The 12,753-nt window shown below is 30.3% G+C and overlaps 2 protein-coding genes across 2 annotated transcripts; both read right to left on the bottom strand.

Annotated features, from left to right (window-relative positions):
• Positions 1–363: 363 nt before the first annotated feature.
• LOC125854913 (putative UDP-glucuronate:xylan alpha-glucuronosyltransferase 4) lies at positions 364–3,858 on the bottom strand. Its single transcript, XM_049534550.1, has 2 exons — positions 3,120–3,858; positions 364–1,292 (listed from the first exon to the last, which is right to left on the bottom strand). The coding sequence occupies exons 1-2, from the start codon at positions 3,856–3,858 to the stop codon at positions 364–366; spliced, it is 1,668 nt and encodes a 555-aa protein (XP_049390507.1).
• Positions 3,859–5,020: 1,162 nt separating this feature from the next.
• On the bottom strand, positions 5,021–7,030 carry LOC125844288 (putative UDP-glucuronate:xylan alpha-glucuronosyltransferase 4). The gene is made up of 2 exons (XM_049523564.1): positions 6,259–7,030; positions 5,021–5,944 (listed from the first exon to the last, which is right to left on the bottom strand). The coding sequence occupies exons 1-2, from the start codon at positions 7,013–7,015 to the stop codon at positions 5,031–5,033; spliced, it is 1,671 nt and encodes a 556-aa protein (XP_049379521.1). The 5' UTR covers positions 7,016–7,030; the 3' UTR covers positions 5,021–5,030.
• Positions 7,031–12,753: the final 5,723 nt, after the last annotated feature.

A 12,753-nucleotide genomic window follows, 5' to 3' on the forward strand; every position in this document is an offset into this window, starting at 1 on the left:
TTTCTGTTTTCCTTAAGTCTATTGTTGTTTAATTATATACAAGTACGTTTAGTAGCAAGTTCCATAGTAAAACAAAATACAGTATAGCAATTCATTAGCCTGAGTTTTCGAGAATTTTATGGTATCCATTAAAATTTTCCAAGTCCATCTTGACATATATATGAGTGCTGTATAAGTTTTTTTCATTTCTAGTATTTCATAATTAATAGATCGAGCAAGCAACAAAGAAGTTCTTTTGGAGATAGAAAAATAAAGGCTCAAGTCATTTGTGGCCCCTTAAAGTTGTTCATATAATTCACTTAGATACGTCAATTAGGACTTGAACCTATTGTACACCTCTACCCTCCTAAATAATAATTTTAATCAAATGTCAGAATCAGAAAGTTTTCTTGGATCCTTCACTTGAATTTTCCAATGGCCATCAGAAAAATTAGAAATTTTAGCCTTTTGTCTCTCCAATCTTATCCGTGTATCCATCTCTGGAGTCAAATCACAAAATTTCTGAAGCTCCTTTGGCATTAAATCATAAACTTGCCACCACTTTGCATGAATTAAGTCATTTGGAAAATCCCTATATTCCAAAACATCCCAATTGCAGTCATAATCTTTGTAACACATCCATGGCTTTAAACCTAAGTAATGCATTGCATATGCATCCTTAGGATATTCATATTTTCGACTTTCATCTGTCTGGAAATTCTTCAAAAAATTCAGTTTAGCAGGCCACCTATGCCACCAAGAAAAGACCTCATTCAAAAACCCTTGATCACCTCCATTGTACGAAACAACAGATAGGGTTTTCTCCATTAGGGTTTTGAAAGTACACTCCGATGGCTCGATTATCATGATCCCTGAGTTGAACACATGCCTACAGTTACCAGCAGCTGATAACTGTGGGAACACGAAGAAATGATCAAGATTCTTGAAGAAGAGGAAGTCCGCGTCTACGAAGATAAGCTTGTCATATTCAGTTAGTTGCCATATCCGGAGCTTGCTGTAGTTCCATTCATTGTAAGTGCCTCTTTTTGCATGAGGGTTTCTTATTCTTTCTATTATTTTGATCTTCCATCCTGCTAGTTTGAGACTATGTAGAGTTTCTTGTGATATTGAGTTGTCGACAAGAAGAATTAGGTCTTTCGTGGATTTGGATAAGATGATGCTTTGTGCCAGAGATATTGCTCCACAGACATATGATTCTGAGGAGTGAAGAACAGTAACATAAGCCTCTCTTGGCTTGTGTGCACTTTTGTTGCTTGTAGATGATGAGCCATATTTTCTCCATACTTCTCGACCTAGTAGTTTCAACCAAGGTAAACATAATGAATGAGGTGTAAGTTGTAACCCTTAAAATGAACATAGCAAAAGAGAAAAAACAAGTCTCCGGTTCAAGTCTTGGGTATGAAAGAAAATAACCAACGAGGGTTGTGGTGGAATGGATAGGATTCCTCCACCCTTAAATGGGTTTTACGCGACACGAATTCAGATTAGTTGGATCTACAATGTAGATATCGGAAACTTGACGAAAAATATATAAAAGAAAAAAAAGTAAATGAAATATTCCATCCGTACCAATTTATGTGACGGTATTTGACTGACAACAGAATTTAAGAAAGAAAGAAATACTTTTGAAATTTATAATCTAAAACAAGTCATAAACATTTGTGATTATAAATCATCTCACTAAAAGCACAATAAAAAGTTTAAAGTAAAATTATTTCTAAATAAGAAAGTATACATTCTTTTTGGATTAAATTAAAAAATAAAACTATATCACATAAATAAATAAGAACTAATGGAGTACTTACACGGTGATGTACGATCTTGAAAGTTTGACCCCACTTGCCTACATATTTTTACCTTTATTTTCTAATATGGTAAATTATTGGATTACACTCTTCACAAAGATTGGGAAATGTACTACTTAATTATTATTATTTGTAGAATAATTGAATTAAATTTTGAATGATTTTATTTAATTTAGCCCTTTGGTAAGTTGGTTTACTGTCATTGATTCATTTCCATCTTATTATAGATTCGAAGCACCTATGTTCAGATTGCTATAAAGAGACAATTGGGTGGGTGCCCAATTACAATAATAATAATGTACTTTACCTAGTTATCAAAATTTATCCCTTGAAAAATACTCCATGTTCCATTTAATATTGTCTTCTAAATGCAGGATTAATCATAGAAAAATCATTTTCTAAATCTAGCAATTTTTTCCTCTCAAGTTAGCTTAGTGGATTTGTTCAATGCTTTGAAACATATCCTCAAACAATTCATGTGGTCAATTATTTCGGAAAATAAATATCAACTATGATGCCATATATATACATAACAAAAAGAAATTCAAAGTACAAAAAAATGATGCTTCAATAATTTCCCTTTTCATGAGATCTTGAAGTTGTTATATTTGGTCCTAACTTATCCAAAAATAGAAGTTACAACACGTTACACGTAACATATAAGCGTTCTAGAAAATGAATATTTTGAACCATAGAGTACCTGATTTTATTTTATTTTAAACTAATATTCACCAACGTGTAATTTGTTTTTGCTTTTTACACTATCAGATCACATTTGTTTGGTATGGCACGTAAAATCCCCATTCTAAGGTTACTTAGCTATAAATTTTGAAGTTCAAACTTGAAAACTTACAGTTTTTGAAGTTGTGTTTCTACAAGCATTTTGCTCGTAAAAATATTGAAGCTTTGTGAGTAGAAGTCCCAAAATTTCAAAAACTAGTATGAACCAATTTTTGGAACTTGAAAATTTTTTAAAGACAGATTTTCATAATTTGATCTAAAATATATAGTCAAACAAATATTTAAAAATAAATTTTGAAAATCATATCCAAAATGACCAAACGCTAGCTTAGTTCTTGAGTCGTGAGTTCCGAGTAGCCTTTATTTCCATCCCGTCATTTATGTTGATAGTGCGTATAGTAGCAGAATCAAGATTTTACTAATAATCTTAAATATATTAACGCAAACACATTGAGATGTCGAGAGAATTCAACATATATCAAATCTACATATAAATAATATTGTTTTTATATATAATTTTAAATCGAAGGGTATTTAGATGAACTCGAAAAAAAAAAAAGATTAACAACATACCTTGTACGGCAAATGGAGTGGCAAGTTGGCAAGATCCAACAGGCATGAGAATTTTCTGTTTGAGTCTTCTCAAATCAGGTTTGTAAATCCATACATTTCCTTCATGCCATATTTGATCATCACACCTGAAAATCTCAAGCATAGGACTACAAGGTCCGATGAAAACTACGTAAATTTCGCGATAAATATCGTTACTATCCAATCCATTTTTCACCAAAAGATTAGCCACAACTAGGTTCACTTGTAACCTAAACACATTAGTAGCATTTTCACAAGGAACCCTAGCCAAAACAACGTCCAAATCCACATAATCTTCGAGCTCAGGCATTGGAATTTCAGGACATTGGGATGATTTTTGAGGCACATTCTCATTGATCCACTCAGGGAATAAGTCTTTCCATATAACACTTTTGTTAACACGACGAAAATGAACGTTGACTAGGTCAACTTCTTCGTCGTGTAGATCTTTGACTTCAATAGGTGTTTCGTGCACGTTGACTAGTCCAATTTTGAATTTTGAATTTTTTGTTTTGTTTTCGAGATATTTGTACCACTTAGGTTTGATAACATGCTTAGGGAAGATTTGTGTTGGTTGTTTGTGATCTTTTAAGGTGTGAAATATTAAGGTTTCATGGCGTTTAGGGCTATGTGATATACTAAGGTAAATGAAGGCAATGAAAAAAGAGATTATTGAAATGGTTATAAGCTTTAGTTTGGTGTGAGAAGGCTTGGAACCCATTTTTTTTATTAAAAAAAATGTTTTTGATTTGGTTTTGAGGATGTGAGGTGTATTTATAATTGAATATTTTCTCTTAAAAAGGAAATAAATTTAATGAAAAGAATATTTATTTACACTCAAGAAAATTATAGTAAAATGCAGCGAACTTTGTTTGTTCGACTTTCTAAACCATACAAGGATGTATCAGTATCACTTTGCTCATTTGTGTTGAATCTAAATTAGGGAGGTTAGATAGATGGATATTGAATTATATTTCGAATCAATATATGGGTTGAATTATGATCCATCCAACATTTTTGGGTTTAAATAAGTTGGTTAATTCGGTATTTTAACGATATATGATAATTCAAATTATCTAAATTTGTTACATATTTTCACTCATTTTTTTAAGATAAATCTATAATTGAATAAACTTGCAATCAGATAAACTTGCATTTGAATAAGCTCGCAATCAAGTAAGAATATGGAAGTAAATTCGAATTTGAATAATGAATTAGTCTCTATATTGTCTCTGATATATTTACTATATAGTCTTTATTTTATAACAATTTTTTTTAAAAAAAAATCATCTGTTTTGTTTAGTTACCAAATCAAAAAACTAAAATATTCTTTAAGTAAACTCAAAAGAGATGGCACGACTGAAAATCATCCAGATTAATTGCATAAATCCAATCGATTCGAATCTATTGGTGAAACAAATAAAAACTATAACTTGCTATCAAAATAATCAAATCAATATGTGGACTAATTATAATTTTATGAGTTTAATTTGTCACACTTTCTAGAAATATCTGGAGCGTTTCTAGCCTAGTAAGACCTCTTGCAAGCAGGGGATTTCATTAAAATCGAAAAAAAAAAAAACAGAGTGACCATATGGGTGTTTCCGCACTTAATAATGATTCATTAACCTGTATTTTCACCTTATTAAATAAATTAATTATAGTAAATTTATATGATTTGATGTAAATAACGGGTGCGGATAAGTTTTTATCATAAAGGTTAATTAGGACTATTCTTGGCACATTCTTTGATAGTTTTACTTCTAATTAGTTGAAATGTTGCAAACATATGTCTACAATCTCTATCAGAAAAGAAGAAAAAAAAAAGGGAATTTGTTACTTGTTAGTATACATGATTTGAATTAATCTCTTGTTAGATTAATAAAATAATCATCAATTGGAAAGTCTTCTTGGATCCTTCACTTGAATCCTCCAATGTCCATCTGAAAAATTAGCTTTTTTAGCTTTTCTCCTCCATTTTATTATCCTTGCATCCATTTGTGGTGTCAATGCACAATAATCCCTAAGTTCCATAGACATTTTCTTGTACACCTTCCACCATCTCTCATGAGCTGAATCACTCGCAAATATTTGCGATTCCACTTTATCCCAATTGCAATCATAATCCTCGTAACACAACCATGGCTTTAATCCCAAATAATGTACGGTGTATGAATCATCAGGTAGATCGCGATGATTTGAATTTATAAATATCTTGAGTGTATTTAGCTTAGTAGGCCACCTATGCCACCACACGAACATTTCATTTAAAAAGCCTTGATCGCCCCCATTATAAGAACCTACTTCAAACCTTTTGTTCATTAAATTTTGAAACTTGCATTTTGATGGTTCAATGATCATAACACCCGAATTGAAAATGTACCCATCGTTTCCAGCAGCTGATAGTTCTGGATACGAAAAGAATTGATCGATGTTTCTGAAAACCACGAAATCTGAATCGATAAATATGACTTTGTCATATTCTATGAGTTGCCATATCCTTAGCTTGCTGTAATTCCATTCGTTGTACGCATTTTTTGGGGCATGTGGGCTTCTTATTCTTTTGATCTTCTTGATTTTCCAGCCTGCTGCTCTGAGACCATGAAGAGATTTTGGTGAAATTGAGTCATCTGCTAGTAGAACAAGGTCTCTTGTTGAGTTAGTTAGAATAATGCTTTGTGCTAAAGCTATTGCTCCACAAACATAAGCTTCTGAGGAATGTATAACTGTCACATAAGCCTCTCTTGGCTTCTTGTGGAACGTTTTGTCCAGGGCTGATGCCGGGTAACTCTTCCAAGATTCTTGTTCTGTACGAAATTTTGACAAAGGTTTAATTTCTAGTATTTAAAAAAATTATAGTACTAATTAGAAAACTTCAAATATTACTATCAGGTTGCCGTCCATAAAATATTTCTGGAAGTATGTAATCTATAAATACAAAATATGACAAAAGGTCTCTCTGTTTTTTTCCCTTTGGTTAGTTGTTAGTACTAATTGATTTGACAAAAATGTGTCATGTTAGGTACATTTAATATTCCAAATGGTGTAAAAGGATTTGTAAAATTTAAATTTCGAAAATTAGATAACAAGAAAAATAAAAAAAAATAGAGTACAAATTTACCTTGTTCTGAAAATGGACGAGCAAGCTGACAACTACCAACAGGCATAAGAATTTTTTGCTTCAGCCTTTTTAACTCAGGTTTATAAACCCATAAATTCTCTTCATGCAACAACATGTCTTCACATCGGAATATCTCCCACATAGGCCCACAATCGCCGATAAACACCGCGTAAACAGGTCGATTTTTATTCCAACTACCAATCCTTACCAACAAGTTAGCTACCACTAAGTTCACTTGTAACCTAAAAACATCCCTAGAACCATCAACCCCTACATGCTTACATGGAACCTTTGCAACGACCACATCCAATTCCTCGTACACCTCGAAAACTGGCATTGGGATTTCTGGGCAAGTAGGCTTGGCTGATACCTCTTTTTCATCAATCCATTCTGGAAATAAGTCTTTCCACTTAATTTTATTCGAAACCTTAGGGAATTTAACGTCGAACGTCTCCATATTTTTTGCCCCGTGCAATCCAACGTAGTCGAAAAACGAGACATCATCAAGGTTGACTAGGCCAATTTTTAGTGTTGATTTGTCCTTGATTTCGTCTTGTAAAAGTTGAAACCATTGAGGTTTACTAGTGAAATGTTCCATGGGCATAACAATATTTTGTCTAAAAGTTGGTTTTTCTAGGTTTGAGATTGGAATATCATGATTTTTTTGTCTTAATTTGCAAGTTAGAGTTAGGTAGAGGAAGAATATGGAGAGAAATATGAGATAAAGTGTATATGATTTTGACTTTGTGAGTGCCATTGTGTGTGTGTGTGTGTTTTTTTTTTTGGAAGGCTATACCACGTCTTTGTGGTTTTTGATCAAATTTATATTATTACTTCTAAGTTCTAACGTTTAGTTTTTATAGACAAATTCAAGATTAATGGAAGCGTTTAGCATTTGGTAAGGAGTGCATGGACGCACGTTCATAGTCAAATATGATCCTTTTTAATTGTCATCATTGGTTGGGGCCTGTAAATTAATGCACATTGATTTCTTATAAAGGGAATTGTATGGAATTTATTTTGGATAGAGTTTTTTTGGTTGGTATTTATTAGGTGGGAACTATAGTTTAATTAATGGTTCAATATATTTTAAAGAAAAACTAGTGATTTTAGCTTTTGTGTTAATACGTTATTTCAATATTGGTTCTCATGATGTTTTTCAAATTATAATATCTTGAAACTCTACGCTTCAAGTAGTGGAGAAAAGATTAATTAAAATTGACTTCAAAAATTGAAATCGATCGTTGCATAACACAAACTGTGGGATGCTACAACAAGAATACTTAACCGCTTCCTACCATACAAGAATTCGGTAAAACTTATCTACATGTGGTGTTTATACCAATTCAATGAACACAAGACACCAGTGACGTAGCCTCATATAGTTTAGGGTGACCAATCGGGTAGTCTTCGTTGAAAAATTATACTATTTATATAAGAAATTATAAAAAATATATAAGTCAAATATTATTTTTCATACATATATATTAAATCTTAGACATTCTTAACAAAATTTCTGACTTCGACACTATAAAACACATGCATATTTTATTACTACAAATTAAGCATATTTAACTTGAGTTTTAAAAGCATTCATTATTCTAATTGATATGTTTTGATTTAGAATTGCGATGATTACACACTAACATACATAGCTATTTGCAGGGTTCCTAAGATATGTAGGCGCATAATGGAAGCAAAGGAAGCAAGGACGACAAATCGCATGAGGAGAAGGTCTGGCGTAGCGCCACAACACACCAGGCACGATGGTGGCGCAAGGCACCAACCCAAGATCGACTTGGGCCTGTTTTAGGTGCACTGGTGGCAGTAAACAAAAATCACAAGTTCTTGAAAAACAGTGTCTTTATTAATATAAATTAATCATAAGTCCTTTAGATTCAACAACTCGATTCTAAACGAGTCATTTATTACTTCTGCGATCACGTACACTTGCGCGCGTGTGTATTTGAGAGCAATACTAAACCCCTTAATCATGATAAATTAGTATAATTAGGTATATAAAGACTCAGTAAATTCTTAGTAAAGAGCCTCGTGTTAATTGCTTCTCTATTTATTGACAATAATGATTATGTTAAACACTTCAATAGTTCCAGGGACCAATTAAATGTTAAAATTCTTATTTGAATAGTACAAGGACTAAAACAAGAATAATACAATAATTCAAGGACCAAAGTTGTTTTAATCTCATATTTTATAAGTAGGTGGGTTATTAATAAAATGATTTATTAGATGATAATTATTGCTAAACCACCGCTAAATTGAATATCTATTCTAACAACACTTTTTATGGGTAAGCACTCCTATTATTAAGGTCATTTTTTCTTGAAATAAAGATCGGAATAATTAGGCCAGCTCTAATTTGTAAGAAGTTACTCTCACAATTAGGGGGTGTGCATTCGGTTTTTCGGTTTGGTTTTATACTATTCGGTTTGGATTTTCGGTTTTTGATTTTGTAAAAGTGTAACCCAATCCGATCCAAAATAAATTTGGTTTGGTTTGGTTTTCCTCTAATCGGTTCGGCTTTTTTCGGTTTGGTTATTCGGTTATGTCAATAATTAATAACATCTATAACCAAAGTAATAATATTTAATCCCTTAAATATACTTTCTAATATAAATCATAAGTAAAACTTAAAACACAATACTTATAAGTATATACCTATTATAGATGTAATTCAAACATAAAATATAAACGTAATCTTCATGAAAGGCAATAACCTAAAAGGGACAAAAATGGTTAACTCCAACTTAATTCTAAGCCTAAACATTATATATATATATATATAATTCGGTTTTTTTCGGTTTTTATTTTTAAAATCCAAAACCAAACCAAAAAACCAAACAAAGTAATTTATTAATCCAAAACCAATCCGAAAAACCAAAAAACCAATCCAAATAAAAATTCGGTTTGATTTGGTTTAATCCGAATAGTGCACACCCCTACTCACAATGTGAAATCATGAATTAATAGTGGATTTCTCATATCTAAATATTTGTTTAAGGATATAGTCACTGAAGATGAAAGCCTGGGTAGATGGATTTTGAAGGGAAAAAAGGAACAAATAAGATTCTGAAAATTTAGTTGCATTTTGATGGTTCAATGATCAAAATACCCGAATTGAAAATGAACCCATTGTTTCCAGCGGCTGATAATCTGAATACGATACAACCAAGTGTATATATAGTGTATGCCTCTGCCATGTTTGGTAAACTAGATAGCCGAATGATATGGTAAACTAGATGGTTGAATGATATATATTGATAACTATCCAAAAATAAAAATAAAAACAACTTTACCTTGATCTGGAAATGGACGAGCAAGTTGACAACTACCAACGGGCAATAAAAAATAATCTCATATTTGAGATTTATTACAATATATTGACAGTGGACAAGAAAATTACACTGTCAGTTCATTTTTAGAAATACTTATGTCTTTTAATTTAATTATTATATTTTCATCTTCTTTTTTTCTTTTTATTTTAGAAAACACATTTCAAAATTCTAAAGTTTTATTTCTTTAAAATAACAATTAAATATTTTTGATACTATCGACTTTAAGTATTATTTAAATTGGAGTATTTATGTTGGTATATGGACCAAAGTTTGCCTTCAATTAATTGGTGTTGTTGATTGAATGAACTAATTAGAAGAGAAAACATTGTCTGAAATAGTAGAAGCACGTATCCAAACACTTTTTCATGTTGCGAAGAAGACTTAATATGTAATAAATAATTTTTGTATAAAATTATTAGTCTTAATTCTAAAATAATAATAATAATAATAATAATAATTAGTAAAAAGTTACCATTGATGAATGCCTCAAATTGCTTCAATGGTGTTTACAAAGAAGGAGGGTGAAAATAATGAGGACGAAGAAAGAGATGAAAGAATCCTTTGTATTTTGGGTAAGCCACATAAAAATCCTAAACAAACTCCTATTATTAATTTAGAGTTTAAGTTAGTGTAAATTTCATATATGACATAGGGTAAATTTCATATATGACATATATTATAGTACTATTTTCAAGCTATAGCAGTAGATTTAGACTTTCAAGCTATAGCATTAAAAATTTCAGGTTATAACAAATTCACAAAAAAAAAGAAATATTTTTATTAATTGGAAAAAACTTAAAAAATAAATAAAAACATAAACAAAAATTTAAAAAAAAAAACGAATTCAGAAATAATAAAGTAAAAAACTGAAATTGTGGCCTGTAATTTAATTTGAACTTATTCTAGATAATTAATGATTAGCATGAAATAAGGGATCCAAACAAATTAACAATATTTTTTATCCTTAATTCAGTCAAAATCAGTTAAAATAAAATAAAAAAATCAGATCATATCCTTTTTTCTTCAACGTTTCTCTCTCTTAATTCTTCAGCCTAAAAAATTAGCAGAATCGAGTAATTGAAGGTTTTTTTCATTGAAAAAAATTGATTTTATTGAGATGGACAATTACGTATCAATTCTAATTAAACATGGTGGAAGATGGGATCCTTCGGATTAATATTTATTATTGTTTAGTGTTTGTTTTTAAATTATATTGAAATGAATTTTTTTTTTTATTAAACTGTAAATCGTTTCTATGTTTAAGATGATATCATTACTTGTTAACTATTGTGAAATGTGCAATATTAGTGATTTTCTATTTTTGTGATTGTTTTGTGTATTTTTTTTCTTAAAGTATAAAGTAATTGTATATTTATGAATGAATTTAATAGAATTATTGGAAAGAAATTTGTAAGAAAATGTGTTTCGTAAGATGTAAAAAAAGTTATTTGAATTTTTGACGAATTGTATAACAAATGTTTTAAGTTGGTATTAAATTATAAATTTTAGTGTGTTATATTAGATGTTGTCATTTCTGAAGTAATTAGTGAGTTAGAAATGAATTATTTGGTACGATAAGATAGAGATATTTGTAATGTATGATTATTTGTTGTATGAAATGTGTATTAAGTGAGTTTGAAAGTTCTTATGAAATAAGTTGTCTTAATGATATATGTATGAAATGTATATTAAAAAAGTATGAAATTTGTATGAAAGCGTGTCCAGTAATCTGAAAAAAAAAAGTTATTTGAAATTTTGACGAATTGTATGATAAGTGTTTTAAGGTTGTATTAATTTTGAAATTTTATTGTTGACATTTTTGTATAAATTTGTGTGACATTAATGAAGTATTTTCGTAAAAAAAATGTACATATTTGTTGTATGAAAGTTGTATTAAAATAGTATGAAAGTGTTTGGAATGTACTATTTGAATGATATTTGTATGAAATGTTTTTTGATTGAATATAAAAATTATTTTGTAATGTTCTGTCTGTCTGAATGATATTTGTATTTCGAATTGTTTGTTTATAATGTGAGACTAATTTGTAATTTTTTTTAGAGAAAATGGTCAAATTCCCCCTCAATCTATAACTAAATTCTCAACTACACACTTATATTTTATGGGAGTCCTATTACCCCCTTGAACTACTTTAAAGCGAAATATATACCACCCTAAAACTAGAGAACCACATTCTTTGTATGTGGTGTGCACATGCGCTACAGCTGTTTTAGACGGGGTGTTTGAGATAATATATTAAACAATGGAGCATGAGCATCATATGGGGCTCTTTCGTGGAGTTTCAATTTGTTTCTTAGACATGATGATGAATAATCCTGGTAAGATGATAATCGATTTTGATGTTGGACTAGATGAGAAAGAATGGAGAAAGTTTGATAGTGGGTTGTGGGTTGAGTCGTGTGGGAGTGAAGAAACATGTGGGATGGTGGTGTGATCGATGAATGGGTATGGTAACGGTAAACAAGGAAAGTAAATCCCTAAAATTGGGTAATTGAAAATTTTAGTATTTTAAAAAAGGAAGTAAAATCAAATTAATTATCTATTATTAATTAATAATAAAAAACTATAAATAGATTAATAATTTATTAAATAAATATAATTTAAGTTTAAAATTAAAAAAAATTAATTGATATGTCATAGCCCGTAAATAATCTGTTATAAGCAAGAAATTTTTAAAAATAGGTTTAAAACTCGTAATATTTACTCTTAAATGTATGGGGTGATTTTTCCTTTAAGTTATCATATAATACTCTTTTTATTATTGTTATTTAAATATTAGTAATGTATGAGTATATTAAAAGAAATAAGTATTTCTAAAAATGAACAAACGATGTAATTTTCATATCCACTGTTAGTAGACTATAGTTAATCTCTAAAATATTTATGTTAACATTTTAAAATTAGAATTTAAATTATATAAAATATATTCCTTTTTAAGAATGAGCTGGCCTGACATAGCCCACAACCCGCATAGTGATGAATTGGACTGACTATGGGCTAACCCAACCCGTAAAATTCCAAAAGGAATGGTGCTGGCCCATATTCAGTGGCAGATCCAGATTTTTATGGCTATGGGTGCTCACTATTAGGAGTGTGTATCGGTCAGTTCGGTTCGGTTTT

The sequence above is a fragment of the Solanum stenotomum genome, chromosome 1 (assembly GCF_019186545.1).
Source record: "Solanum stenotomum isolate F172 chromosome 1, ASM1918654v1, whole genome shotgun sequence".
Classification (NCBI taxonomy): Eukaryota; Viridiplantae; Streptophyta; class Magnoliopsida; order Solanales; family Solanaceae; genus Solanum; species Solanum stenotomum.

Coding starts and splice junctions, on each gene's coding strand:
- LOC125844288 (XM_049523564.1), bottom strand. CDS start 7,015: ATGGCACTCACAAAGTCAAAATCATATACACTTTATCTCATATTTCTC. Junction 5,945..6,258: donor TCGTCCATTTTCAGAACAAG/GTAAATTTGTAC, acceptor AATTTCGTACAG/AACAAGAATCTTGGAAGAGT.
- LOC125854913 (XM_049534550.1), bottom strand. CDS start 3,858: ATGGGTTCCAAGCCTTCTCACACCAAACTAAAGCTTATAACCATTTCA. Junction 1,293..3,119: donor CACTCCATTTGCCGTACAAG/GTATGTTGTTAA, acceptor TGAAACTACTAG/GTCGAGAAGTATGGAGAAAA.